Below are 13685 nucleotides of genomic sequence, written 5' to 3'. Positions count from 1 at the left end.
CTGGAGAAGCGAATGGTAACCCACTCCAGTATTCTTGTCTGGAGAATCCCATGGACAGAGGAACCTGGCGGGCTACAGTCCATGGGGTCACAAAGAGTCAGACATGACTGAGCAACAAATGCACACACAAATCACCAAGGTTCTAATTTTCTGAAATTGCTTCTGTACCACAATACTCTACTCTTCCAAATTTTATTGTCACTTAATTTATCAAAAGACCTTATGTCTTTTTCATAGAAATACATGAGTGCATTGAGGTGATAAAACATTTGCATAGAAAGAAATGAATCATACTTTAAAAAAAATTTGATTATACACTAAAATATGTATAGGAATTGAGATATGAAGAAATCAATATGGATTGGAGGTATCAGCAAATTTTATAGAGAAAGTAGAATTAAAGTGTGTCATAGGAAACAGATTTTGCACTGTGTCCTAAAAGGAAAGAAAAAGAAATGCTAATATGAATGTGGGGAGAAGATAGAAGATAAGGGTTTACTACTGTGTGAAAGTAACCCTGCACATACTTAACTGGTGAAGCAAGGACTTACAGAGGCCTTTGAAAAGGGAAATCCAAGAACATCTCTATCAAAGTAGCTGTCCTAGATGAGAATTGTTGCATTTTTTTAAATGGCTTTTCTGGCAGAAATAACATGTAGAACACATGGACCCCCTTCCTGAGACCCTCGTTATATGGCTAGTATGGATAAAACTTTTTTCCCATACAGAGTTCTCCCAGGGTAGTGTTTTTTTTACTTATATCTCTGACTTAATTGTCTCACTCCTACGTGGGGCATCTATTGTCATTTGCACTTAAAAGTACAGTGGAAATAGAAGTCCTGGCTTCCACACTACTATATATAGAATGGATAAGCTACAAGGACCCACTGCATAGCACAGGAAATGATACTCATATTTCATAATAACCTATAAGGGAAAAGAATATGAAAAATTATGTATACATTCTTTTATACATATTGTACATATACTATATATATTGCATATATAAGATACTATGTAATATATAAAATATTATATATCAGACATATGTAATTTTATATATATTATATGTATAATATATATAAAATACGTACTACATATAAAATAATATATGTAGAGAAAATTCAGATATATATCTGAATCACTTTTCAGTATACATGAAAATAACACAACATTGTAAATCAACTATACCTAAATTAAAGAGAAAAAAGAAGTCCTGGCTTCTAGCTTTGGCTCAGTTTCAGCTTGTATTGTGATTTGAGGCAAATCACTTCATTTTTCTAGGCCTCATTGACCTCATCTATAAAATAAGAGGGTTGAATTACATAATTTCTCTGGTTTTATGTGGTGCCAATATTTATGACTCATGAGTCAAGTGAAAATTCATCTGTTAATAATATAAACAGGTGACCTTATTTTTTTTTTTGCTTGTTTTTGTTAGAAAGCATGACAATAACTACGTTCTTGAAATTTACACAATCATAATATAATCTTCCATAAAATCTGTAAACACCTTGGATTTGAAACGTAATTTTGATAAATATGTATCCATGTACCCTGGTGGCCCAGTGGTAAAGAATCTGTCTGTCAGTGCAGGAGACACAAGTTTGATCCCAGAGTCGGGAAGATCCCCTGGGAAAGGAAGTGGTAACCCATTCCAGCATTCATGCCTGTGAAACCTATGGACAGAGGAGGCTGGTGGGCTATAGTCCATGGGATTGTGAAAGAGTCGGACACGACTGAGCGACTCAACAACCACCACCCCCCTGTGGTTACTCTGCACTTTAGGGATCCTACCCATTCCAGAGAATTCCAAGGGAGAGATCGCTCAGTCATGTCTGACTCATGGACTGTAGCCTGCCAAGTTCCTCTGTCCATGGGATTTTCCAGGCAAGAATACTGGAGTGGGTTACCATTTCCTTCTCCAGGGGATCTTCCCAATCCAGGGATCGAGCCCCAGTCTCCCACACTGCAGGCAGACTCTTTACCACATGAGCCACTCGGGAAGCCCCTTCTAGAATTCCAAAGAATTAGCCATTTCCTGATGTCCACTTGGCTGTCAGTATCCTTGAACAGCATCCTTCTAAACTGACCTTTTATAGTAGCTGTTTTTACAAGAAAGATAATACTCCAGCAATAATAAAAATACACTAGTTTCTCTCCCCTATATTCAACCAGAGTTTATATTCTAAGTCTTTATCACAGGTGTTCAAATGTCTCACATTTGTCTATTATGTTCACATTTCCTTTCATGCCGCTGATGAGGCTGTACTGGACCCTGTTCTGTGTTCTTGGGGGAAAACAGGGAGCTCGTAGTTCGTGATTAGTGAGCAAAGACAGACAAGCCCAAGGGCTGCCGCTTGAGCTGTGTCTGCTGCCCCCTCACTGTCTCTTCCTATTATATTAACTTGTGCTCTGAAGGATGTTTACCAGAGCCACACTCCTTGGACCCCTGTCATCCGTGTGTCTTTTCTCACCTTCAACATGATCTGGACTGGTGTTTTCATTTGTTAAAAACAACAAGGACATTTACTGGGAAACTTCTGCTGGAATCCTTTCAGGTCATCATAGCTATTTATTCTCTGTCATAAACTATAATTCTCCATTTCCCTTACCCCCACGTCAGGGGAGTCGGTGGTTTATGGTGGACAGTCAGCGGAATTTGAGTGAACAGTGGAAGATTTCAAAGAACTACTGAGAGATTATGTAGCAGGTTGTAGCAGTAAGAACAAAACATAAAACCTTCTTGTTCTCCATCACAGTTTGGCAGTACAAGAAGAAATGGGCTTACCCAATGGCATAACGGATTTAGAGTTTATGCTCATACCTGTGAAAACAGTTCCTCTGAGGAAAGAAAGCAAATCATGGGATTGGATTAATAAGGAATTTCCTTTATATGATTAAAATGGCCCAGGGTCTGTCTAATTGGCCTCAGCCTGGGGTTGGTGTGGAAGTTAAAGATTTTTTCAGACTTCTGTTTAACAGGAACATGAAACGTGGGTGCGGTGCTGTCATAAAGGCATGAATGACCAAGAGAGAGGGAAACCTGAAGCACAAGACATGTAGAACTGTAAACAAAAAGATTTGGAAAGAGAATGGGAGCAATAGGAATGCCTCCATGTATTCAAACATGAAGGAAAATACAAATGCAAGGCAGCAACTGAAAGATATATGATCCTAGGTGTTTGAACTGTAGTGTTGACATTATTGTAAAGTAATTTTTCTAATAGCTAAATGGTGGTAAAATCAAGGATGTTGTTGAAATATTCCAGGCTTTGATTGTTGCTGTTGTTGTTTAGTCACTCACTCCCAGAAATCATGATAATCAAATTGGTTTCATTCTCAAGATGCCACTGATCTGACCTTCTTTCTTTTTTTATTTTTTTCATTTATTTTTATTAATTGGAGACTAATTACTTTACAATATTGTAGTGGTTTTTGCCATACATTGAGATGAATCAGCCATGGATTTACATGTGTTCCCCATCCCTATCCCACCTCCCGCTTCCCTCCCCATCCCATCCCTCTGGGTCTTCCCAGTGCACCAGCCCTGAGCACTTGTCTCATGCATCCAACCTGGGCTGGTGATCTGTTTCACCCTTGATAGTCTACTTGTTTCAGTGCTGTCCTCTCTGAACATCCCACCCTTGCCTTCTCCCACAGAGTCCAAAAGTCTGTTCTGTACATCTGTGTCTCTTTTTCTGTTTTGCATATAGGGTTATCGTTACCATCTTTTTAAATTCCATATATATGCATTAGTATACTGTATTGGTCTTTATCTTTCTGGCTTGCTTCATTCTGTATAATGGGCTCCCTGACCTTCTTTCTTATTGAGAGTGTCACAGAAGTGCCTTCTGTGGTTGAGGCACCACAATGGAAAGAACCAGGGAGGTGGTCAATTCTGAAGACACCCATAAAGATGAAAGAATGAATGTCAGCAGCTTCTTAGACACTGAATGGGGGAATGGGGTTGAGATCATATGGTTTTTTCCCTACAGAAACAGTTTCCTCAAGACAGGGAAAGTTTCACATTTTCCCTGGACTCAAATTCAGCAAGCACTTACTGTATATGGGTGCTTTACCTCTCAGGAGGGAACAAGCAGTCTCTGTTCTGAGCTCCAAGGGCATCACTGGTGAAGCAGCACTCGTGAAGAAGGTGGTCTCTCATCAGAAGTCTTGGAGGCCTCAGGTAGGCACTGAGAGATCTGTGCTGGGAGTTCCTAGATTTAAGCTGCACTTTGAATCCCCACCCAACTCTGGAACATGCCCCCAGTCTACAGTAATAATACTATAGCTCAGGTGTGGATCATTCTTCGTGGGACATCAGGAGTCACACTAGTAGTTTTCATGAGTGTTTTGTGTGTTCATAGTTACAGAGGGTCAGGAGACTTCTGCTGTTTTTGTTCAGTGGCTCAGTCATGTCTGAGCCTTTGTGACCCTGCGGACTCTAGCCCTCCAGGCTCCTCTGTCCATGGAATTTCCCAGGCAGGAATACTGGAATGGGTTGCCATTTCCTTCTCCAGGAGGTCTTCCCAACCCAGGGATCAAACCCATGTCTCCTATATTGGCAGGTGGGTTCTTTATCACTGTGCCACCTGGGAAGCCCTCAGGAGAATTTACATGTTGAAAAAAAGCAACTTGAGAGCTACTTCCATTGAATGTGGAACAAGTGGCCATGCTCTCTTTCCCTCCATCCTCACTCTCACTCCTCGTATTTTCCTTTGAGATGAGTGGGGAAAGCGATTGGAAGGGTGAGTCTGGTTCATCAGGCCGAGCATGTGACTTGGGCCTGAGCAGCTCAAGCTGCAAACCTCTGAGTACTGCAGGGCTCTGCGGTGCCTTGGGTGTGAGCGTGAGGGCTAAGACAGCGATGCTAGCACAGCTGGTATCCCACTCAGTTCCACATGTCCATCGTTCCTGCTGGACCGAGGGAGGGCAGCCGGACACAGCACCCGACTCCCTTACAGCCCTGGGCAGGCTGGACGACCAGCTGGCCACAGTGCCTTTGGGGGAACTCTGAAAAAATCAAGGAGGAATCTTGATGGCTAAAAACTTGAGGGCATGATTATCCAAGGGTTCCTAAGACCTCAAAGCCCTAGAGCTCAAATTTGGGGTGAAACTGGTTCAGAGGTCTTTCAGGACTGTTCTTGAGTTCTTAGTGAATTCCAGGTCAGCGTCAGCTGGGGTGGGGAGGTGTTGTAGCACTAGCCCTGATCTAAGCTGATGCCCTTGACGCCTAACTCAGCAACAGCGTGGAACCGTGAACACACACAGTGAGGAATTGTTTGTTTTTTCCAGGAAGATGCATGGGAAAAACAGAAATCCTTCTAATCTGTTTGAATATAGCTTTTCCTCTATAACTGCATTTGTGTTGATGCGAGTTTGTTGAGGTGACATAACCAGGGAATTGTTCAGCTCCTCGGTTATGAAACTGTGTGAATGAACATAGTATTACCTAAGACAAATGAGGTCCAAAGCAACCTCTTCTCCTTTCCCCATCTCTGGAGATGTCCAGAGAATATAGAAAGGAGTAAAATATTTCTTTAGCCCTCTTTGACAAAACAGGCTTCAAGGAGCATATGAAAAGATCTCTCTGAGAGTTAAGGTCTGGTTGAAGATTTAGAAGCAACAAACATCAAAACTACTGTGGGTTCTTGGTATATGAACTTGATGGCATTAAAACCTGTATTTGCACCCGGAAAGTGGCATTTGGTCCTAGCACTTTGATGAGCATGGGAGCCAAGGAAACAGTTTCACTGTAGATATACAGTGAAGAAGTATAAACCAGACCTCTGACGTGACTTTAGCTCCTTTATCATCAATTTCTTGTATTCCAGATGATCAACTGAACTCAGAGGAAAAGAAGAAAAGAAAGCAGCGGAGGAACAGGACAACCTTCAACAGCAGTCAGCTGCAGGCTTTGGAGCGTGTCTTTGAGCGGACACACTACCCAGATGCTTTTGTGCGAGAAGACCTTGCCCGCCGGGTGAACCTCACTGAGGCCAGAGTGCAGGTAACCAGAGTACTCCCCGCCTCAAAGGCACGTCTCTGAAGACTGTTGAAAAACACCACTTGTAGGTTTCAGACCAGAGCTGATAGTAAGGATTATAAATGGGCAGCATGAGGACAGAATCAGTTTCTGATTGTGTTTCTTTTGGCAGAAGCATATTTTTAAAAATCAAAGTGAAGGCCTTTCGGTAGGGCAGAATATGCCTTGCTAGCAGTCTCACGCTTCTCACTGTTTCCCACCCTTCCAGATTCATGTTATAAACATTGTCCATCAGAGGATTTGACTCTGCACCTTCCCCACCACCTTGCCCCAGCTTTCAACTTGAGCAGTCGGGTGGTCAAAGAGATGAACTCTCTGTCCCCCCACCTCAGGTTTCCTCCTCAGACTTTGGGAATGTCCAAATCTTCAAGAAACATGTTTATAGTGATGGACATGGATGGCAGTGGGGAATGAACACATCAAAGACGTTGAACTTAGAAACTGCATTAAGAGCACATTTAAGTAGGTGATTTTGTGTTTCTGTGAAGTGAAGAAGGGTAAGTGCATGTAAAACAAGGTGAAAAGAGAATAGTAATTCTTTCAAATATTAATGCCATGACTCATCAACTACAAGCCAGACATCTAGAAGTAATACAATCTGTGATTAGGAATAATAATGATGATAATAATAACTAATACGAGCTGAGCCCTTGTATGCTAACCAGTGTCCTTAGTTACATAACTGATCTGTCTAATCCTCACCCCAATTCAGTGAGGTGGATAATATTATTCATCTGACAGATATGGAAACTGAGACTCAGAGATTAAAGGATTGTGTATAATGTGACACAGCTAGGAAGGGGCTGAACTAGAATTTGAAGACACATATGCAGATCTAGAGTTCATGTTTTTAAGCATTACAGTAGGTTTTAAATAAATACATAAACAAGTCCTCTGGCTACATGCTTTTTCAAGCAGTGCTTTGCTATCTCTGCTCAGAGTCCAGATTTGATTATCTTCCTTATTGCTGGAGGTAGGCTTGTCTTCCCTAATAAGTTATTGTTTGTAAATCTGTGTTCAGTCTGAGATTGAAGAATTTCTTGTTTTTCTTTCATTTATTTTTATTAGTTGGAGGCTAATTACTTTACAATATTGTAGTGGTTTTTGTCATACCTTGACATGAATCAGCCATGGATTTACATGTATTCCCCATCCCGATCCCCCCTCCCATCTCCCTCTCTACCCGATTCCTCTGGTTCTTCCTAGTGCACCAGGCCCGAGCACTTGTCTCATGCATCCAACCTGGGCTGGTGATCTGTTTCACCCTAGATAATATACATGTTTCGATGTTGTTCTCTCAAAACATCCCACCCTCGCCTTCTCCCACAGAGTCCAAAATTCTGTTCTATACATCTGTGTCTCTTTTTCTGTTTTGCATATAGGGTTATCGTTACCATCTTTCTAAATTCCATATATATGCATTAGTGTACTGTATTGGTCTTTATCTTTCTGGCTTACTTCACTCTGTATAATGGGCTCCAGTTTCATTCATCTCATTAGAACTGATTCAAATGAATTCTTCTTAATGGCTGAGTAATATTCCATGGTGTATATGTACCACAGCTTCCTTATCTATTCGTCTGCTGATGGGCATCTAGGTTGCTTCCATGTCCTGGCTATTATAAACAGTGCTGCGATGAACATTGGGGTGCACATGTCTCTTTCAGATCTGGTTTCCTCAGTGTGTATGCCCAGAAGTGGGATTGCTGGGTCATATGGCAGTTCTATTTCCAGTTTTTTAAGAAATCTCCACACTGTTCTCCATAGTGGCTGTACTAGTTTGCATTCCCACCAACAGTGTAAGAGGGTTCCCTTTTCTCCACACCCTCTCCAGCATTTATTGCTTGTAGACTTTTGGATAGCAGCCATCCTGACTGGGGTGTAATGGTACCTCATTGTGGTTTTGATTTGCATTTCTCTGATAATGAGTGATGTTGAGCATCTTTTCATGTGTTTGTTAGCCATCTGTATGTCTTCTTTGGAGAAATGTCTGTTTAGTTCTTTGGCTCATTTTTTGATTGGGTCATTTATTTTTCTGGAAAGACAGCCCTCAGATTGGGAGAAAATAATAGCAAACGAAGCAACAGACAAAGGATTAATCTCCAAAATATACAAGCAACTCCTGCAGCTCAATTCCAGAAGAATTTCTTTTTGAAAAATACTTCTTTAAAGATTTATTTACTTTCGGTTCTACTGGGTCTTCATTGTTGCCCAGGCTTTTCTCTAGTTGCAGAGAGTGGGGCCTACTCTTCATAGCAGTGCATGGATTTTTCATTGCACTGGCTTTTCTTTTGGGGAACGTGGGCTCCAGAGCACAGACTCAATAGCTGTGGTGCACGGGCTCAGTTGCTCTGCAGCATGTAGGATCTTCCTGGACCACAGATCAAACCCGTGTCTCCTGCTTTGGTAGGTGGAATCTTCATCCCTGAGCCACCGGGGTAGGCCCTGGGCTTGAAGGATTTCTTTCTGCAAATGACAACTCTCTTGATGGGATACTTGGGCTAGGGTGTGGAAGGGTGTGGAGGCTAGGGATTGTATGCAGAACCCTACACTTTGAGAGATATTTGTTGAGTTGAGGGCGAGGGTCTGAGAGGTTGCCTCAGCCTGAAGACAGTGTGCAGGCATTGTCCCTGTGAAATGGGGAACTCACCTAAAAGTCCTCCCCAGGAGAAAAAAAAATGTCTTTGACCAAACGGGTAAGTTGCCTGGGCACTGTGGTATCCCCGAGGATAGGTTAGGAACGGGCAGATGTGAGGATGCTGGTGTTACTATGTGGGAGTCTCTCAAGGCTCAGATGAGAGTGGTCCACAGGCACAAATTCAGTTTTGCTCTCTCCATCCTGCTGTCCAAAGCACAACTCTGAGGTCAGCCTTCCCACATCCTCTTCCCTCAATGCTGCTCACCACAGTTCTCCAAACATGCTCCCTGTTTCTGCTCTTAAATCCTTTCCTCTCTCCTTCAAAACCCATACTTTTTTATGCCCCAGCCTTGGCCTCCCGTGGTATAATAAATAATTTTAGGTCAATAACTCACAATGCCTGAAAATACCACTTTTGCCATGGTGATCTGAATTTTAAATAAGGGAACCTGAACAGGGCAATGTTGGGAATTAACAAAAAAAGGTGAAAGAGCAATTTTGAATTAGGGAGCTCAATTGGTCCCATCACAATAAGCAAATGACATTCTTATATGTTGAAACTATTTTATCTTCTTCCTTTTCCATCCTACTATATTCTAAAGTCTTTTAGAATTGTGAACATTTCTCATGTAAGCAGGACAGAATTCTCCCTTTGTGACTTTATTCTTCCTCTGTGAAGACTTACCCTTTGCCAGTCTAAACCACTGCCTCTGAATCTGGCCTTCTTTATATTTATGGCCTTTATCACAACATGACGTGTATTATATTGAGTTGTACGCAGGCCAACTTCCCCAGCTAGACTGTGAAGTTCTCTTGGATGGAAGCCATATCTTATCATCTTTGCAATCTCATTTTTCCCCTGTCTTTTTTTCCTCTCAAATATTTATCAAGCATCTGTTATTCTCTTGGAACTGGTTTTGCTTTGCTGGGGATAAATAATACACTGGCTCTTTCCTCAAAGATGTTCCAGACTGGGAGCAGAGCAGACAAATGTGCAGATCATACTATTATCAGAGCATAAGGTGATTCCTACACTAAAGGAATGTTCAAGAATTAGTGATAGATCAGAGGAAGGACTGATTAAATATGCCTGGGGAAAAAGAGAATACATGAACATTGAGTAGCCATTCTATGCCAAGTCTCACAACAACCTGTGAGTTGGTATTATCATCTTTATTTGATTGTGAGACAAAGGATCAGAGACATATATAACTATCTATCCAAGGACAAATCTTTAAGTCATGGAGCCAATATTTTTCTTTAACTCTGTTAGATTATAAAGTCACGTTCCTTCCACTCTTAACATTTCACAAAGAAGGTGATGTTCAAGTTAAACCTTAAAAAAACAAGTCGTTGGCGCCTGGATAAAAGGGGAGAATACTGCAGACAGAACATTCAGTGTGAATACATATAGGTGGGAAAATAGCCAAATACATTTGGGAGTCTTAACCCCAGAGTAAGATCTGAAATGATGAAGCACCAGTGTGTGAGGGCCAAGTGATACAGAATGTGGCTGAACCGATGGACAATGAGCTAATTCTTGAACCATCTTTGTTCTAGAATAAAGATAAGATATTATCCTTGATATGTTTGATAAAACATTTTGATTTTACTCTGTGGGTGGCAGAGAGAGTCAGTGGATTATAGAAAGCTAAAGAGAAGCACTAATACAATTATATTTGCATTTAAAATGATAACTCTAATAGAAATGTGAAGGACACCTTAGAAACAAAAGAGCTGAAACCAGAGAAGATTCTTCCTCTACTGATTTGTACCCTGGCCTTCCATGGGGCACCAATCACATGGTATTCTATGTGAATGTTGCCAGCTAGCACTGTGAAGTTATCCCACTCTGCACCATAGGATTTCTTTCTCCCACATTTGTCATGCCTTTCCATAACTGTACCTGAAATTCTTGTATTGCTGTCTTTCAAATTTACATGTCTGTCTTCTTTTAGTAGATTGTGAGCTGCTTATGAGCAGAGAGTAAGTCTTATCTCTCCATTCCCAATATTTAGGCCAGGATCTAGAATGCAGTCTCCACTAGGACTTTGTGAATGAGTAAATGAAGGAATAAAATTCCACAGCAGTACAGAAGAATTGTAAGATCATGAGTCAGATGTCCTTGAGCTCAAAAACTCAGCCATTTATTACTTCTGTGAACTTCAACAGAGTCTTTCATCTCATTGAAATGGTTTTCTCAACTCTGAAATAGAAATAATAACACCTGTTGGGAATTGTCATAAGTATAAAAAATGTAGGTAACATGTTTGTATAAATTCCTAGCCCTAGTATCACTTAATAAATGGTACAGTTTTTATTAGCTGTCATCAATGGTATCAGTGCTGCCCATTTCCCTGGAAGCCAGCAATTAAATATACTCCAACCAGCTTCCAACTTTCAGTATCTGAATTTCTGTTTCACAAGTTTCTTTCTAGAACTTCAGGAGACATGCCAGAAGTGTTGGAACATTAACCAGTGACTGACAGGGGCCAATGTATGAATCCACAACTCTCTCACCCCTGCAGTGGGAGGTGTATGCCCTGTGTTATCCTTAGGGTCTCTCAAGGACGAAGCGCCCACAGACAGCTGGGTCAGTAGCACACCAGTTAAGAGGTTGCTTTTCTTCTGTTACTTCCTCCCTCTTCTGTGGTTATTCCTTGCACCTCCCAGATAAACTATTTGCTTCTGAAATCCTTAAAGCAGGGTCTACTTTTGGGAAGATGGGAGACTTTCTTTAAATATCCAATAAGTATCATAAAAGCAGATGATGTTTCCGCCCTTTGAAGAATTTTGAAGAAACTTTAAAAATATCACTATACCTGTGGCAGAAGTCTGGATGAGATTTTTCTATTTACTATAATTCTGAGAGGAATTATAATCCACAATTTGCTGTCAAATGGGTTCGTCATGGATCCCGTATCTGGTGGCCTGATCACTGGAAGCACCTCTTAGTCTTTGTTCTTAAAAGCCCTGGAACAGGGCCCACTGGGGAAGGATTATGGCATGTTTTCTGTTGTTCTAAGAAGAATTCCATGCTTAGCCTATATCTTCCTTGGGAAGGTGTTATATGGTAAAAATCAACCAGGAGTTTATTCATGGAACCTCTCCTTTGTTTTTCCTCTCCCTCCTCATGCCCTTCTCTCCTTCCGACAATCTTCCAGGTGTGGTTTCAGAACCGAAGAGCCAAATTCCGCAGGAATGAGAGAGCCATGCTGGCCAATAAAAACGCTTCCCTCCTCAAATCCTACTCAGGAGACGTGACTGCTGTGGAGCAGCCCATCGTACCTCGTCCTGCTCCAAGACCCACTGATTATCTCTCCTGGGGGACGGCCTCTCCGTACAGGTGAATGACTGGCCCACCCTCCCTTGCTCCACCTCCACACATTTCTCAACGGTTGGTCACATTCAAAGCTGCTTGTGCAGCTGGCTGACATTTCTTACTGGGTTAACCTCTTCAGAGACATTCAACTTGCTGACATCCCCAGATTTTCACAGGAGATCACTAGTTGCCCCAGGAGCAGGGTCTGGGGCAGAAGAGAGAGGGGCAGGCCAACAGCAGTCTCCTCTTGGACTCAGGAACTATTGCAAAGGTTTCAAAGATGGGGAAGAATCTAAAAGAAAAGATCGTTGAGCTATGCCCAGAGTCCCTCTTGCAATCATTCTGGAACAAAACTTTATTCCATTTCCAAATTGGATAGATTGGTTGGATTATACGCAAGTAGGAATTTAACACATAAGGCTCTAAGTGTAGGACCAAAGGCAAACTTCACAATAAAACTGATGTGGAATGAAAAGAAGTAAGGAAGGGGAAAAAGAAGGAAAGAGACAGAGAGAGAAGGGAAAAAACCCAAGATCATTCAGATCACTCTCATGGCCATAGATCTTTATTAATAGGTGGGAATGTCTTATGATCCAAGATGCTTTCCTATTCTATTGCTAGTTCTTGTTGACTTATTTGAAGTTCTTTGGGGGTTAGTTTGTGTGGGTTTAAAAAAATATATATGAAAGCAGTGTATAGTTTTCACTAAATTTTTATATTTAAAAGGTGAAAAATATTAAGGAAGCAAATAACATAATATTATTTCAATTGCTTGGAAAAGCTTTTAACTTTCATTGATTATGCTGTTCAGAAAAAAACAGACTAATGCCAGTGGGAAGCTGAAACACATGTGCCCAATGCATTGTCATCAGTCTAAAGTGTCTATTTGAAGCTAAGCCTGAGTACTCTTAGAAACCAGATCAAGGCTCTGTATTCTCTGGCCAATTGTAGCAGGGGAAGAAGTATTTACAAACCACATACTATGCTTCTGTTTACCTTTTTATTGTTAAGGTTAATTAAGCGTTTAAAGAGAGGTTTTAAACTAAGTGTAAGAGATTATCTCCTAGTTGATGCTGAGTTCCTGGTGGGAAATGCAACATTAGTGAAATGCAGATAGTTTTGAATTTGATCTAATTAAAGCAAAAACCTTACCTAAATATTCCTTCTGTTTGAAATCAGTTCCTTGAAATAAATGCTATAAATGCATTTGGAAATTTCTTTTAAATTCCCCATTATGAAATTAGCCTGACTTGTTTTGGTCTATGCTTAGGAAATTGGAAATTTCTATTGCTCTTAGACATAGTATGCTTTGCTGATTTCAAAAGATTAGTCCTATTTGTGTGTCCTTTTTAAAATTTAGACTCCTCTCCCAAAGGATTTACTAAAAACATATTTTTCAGATCATTATAAAATCACGTATTCTTTAATTTTTTTAAATAAGTGAAAGCTTGCTTTGGTGGGTTTGTTTGTTTTTTTTTTTTAATAAATATTGATAGCTCATAGACTCATTAAATGGTTTGGGAAGTGGATTTGAATCAGAGCTTGAAGTCTCTGGTTTGAATTTGGTCACAACCAGGAAGTTTAGCTCCTTTTTATTTATTCCTGGATCCTAGTAAGGAACTTTTTTTTACCAGCTGTAATAACCGAGATGGCTGTCATGTGGTCCTTACCAGTGA

General features: G+C 40.8%; 1 protein-coding gene across 2 annotated transcripts in view; it reads left to right on the top strand.

Moving 5' to 3' along the window:
* Positions 1–13685, top strand: part of PRRX1 (paired related homeobox 1) — a 78005-nt gene that overhangs the window by 53116 nt on the left and 11204 nt on the right. For both annotated transcript variants that reach the window (XM_020874138.2, XM_020874139.2), the window contains exons 2-3: positions 5838–6013; positions 11852–12033. In XM_020874138.2, coding sequence (XP_020729797.1) covers positions 5838–6013; positions 11852–12033 — 358 coding nt within the window. The remainder of the gene's footprint in view (positions 1–5837; positions 6014–11851; positions 12034–13685) is intronic.

Source organism: Odocoileus virginianus, chromosome 11 (assembly GCF_023699985.2).
Source record: "Odocoileus virginianus isolate 20LAN1187 ecotype Illinois chromosome 11, Ovbor_1.2, whole genome shotgun sequence".
Lineage (NCBI taxonomy): Eukaryota > Metazoa > Chordata > Mammalia > Artiodactyla > Cervidae > Odocoileus > Odocoileus virginianus.
This window is presented reverse-complemented; position numbering and strand designations above follow the sequence as displayed.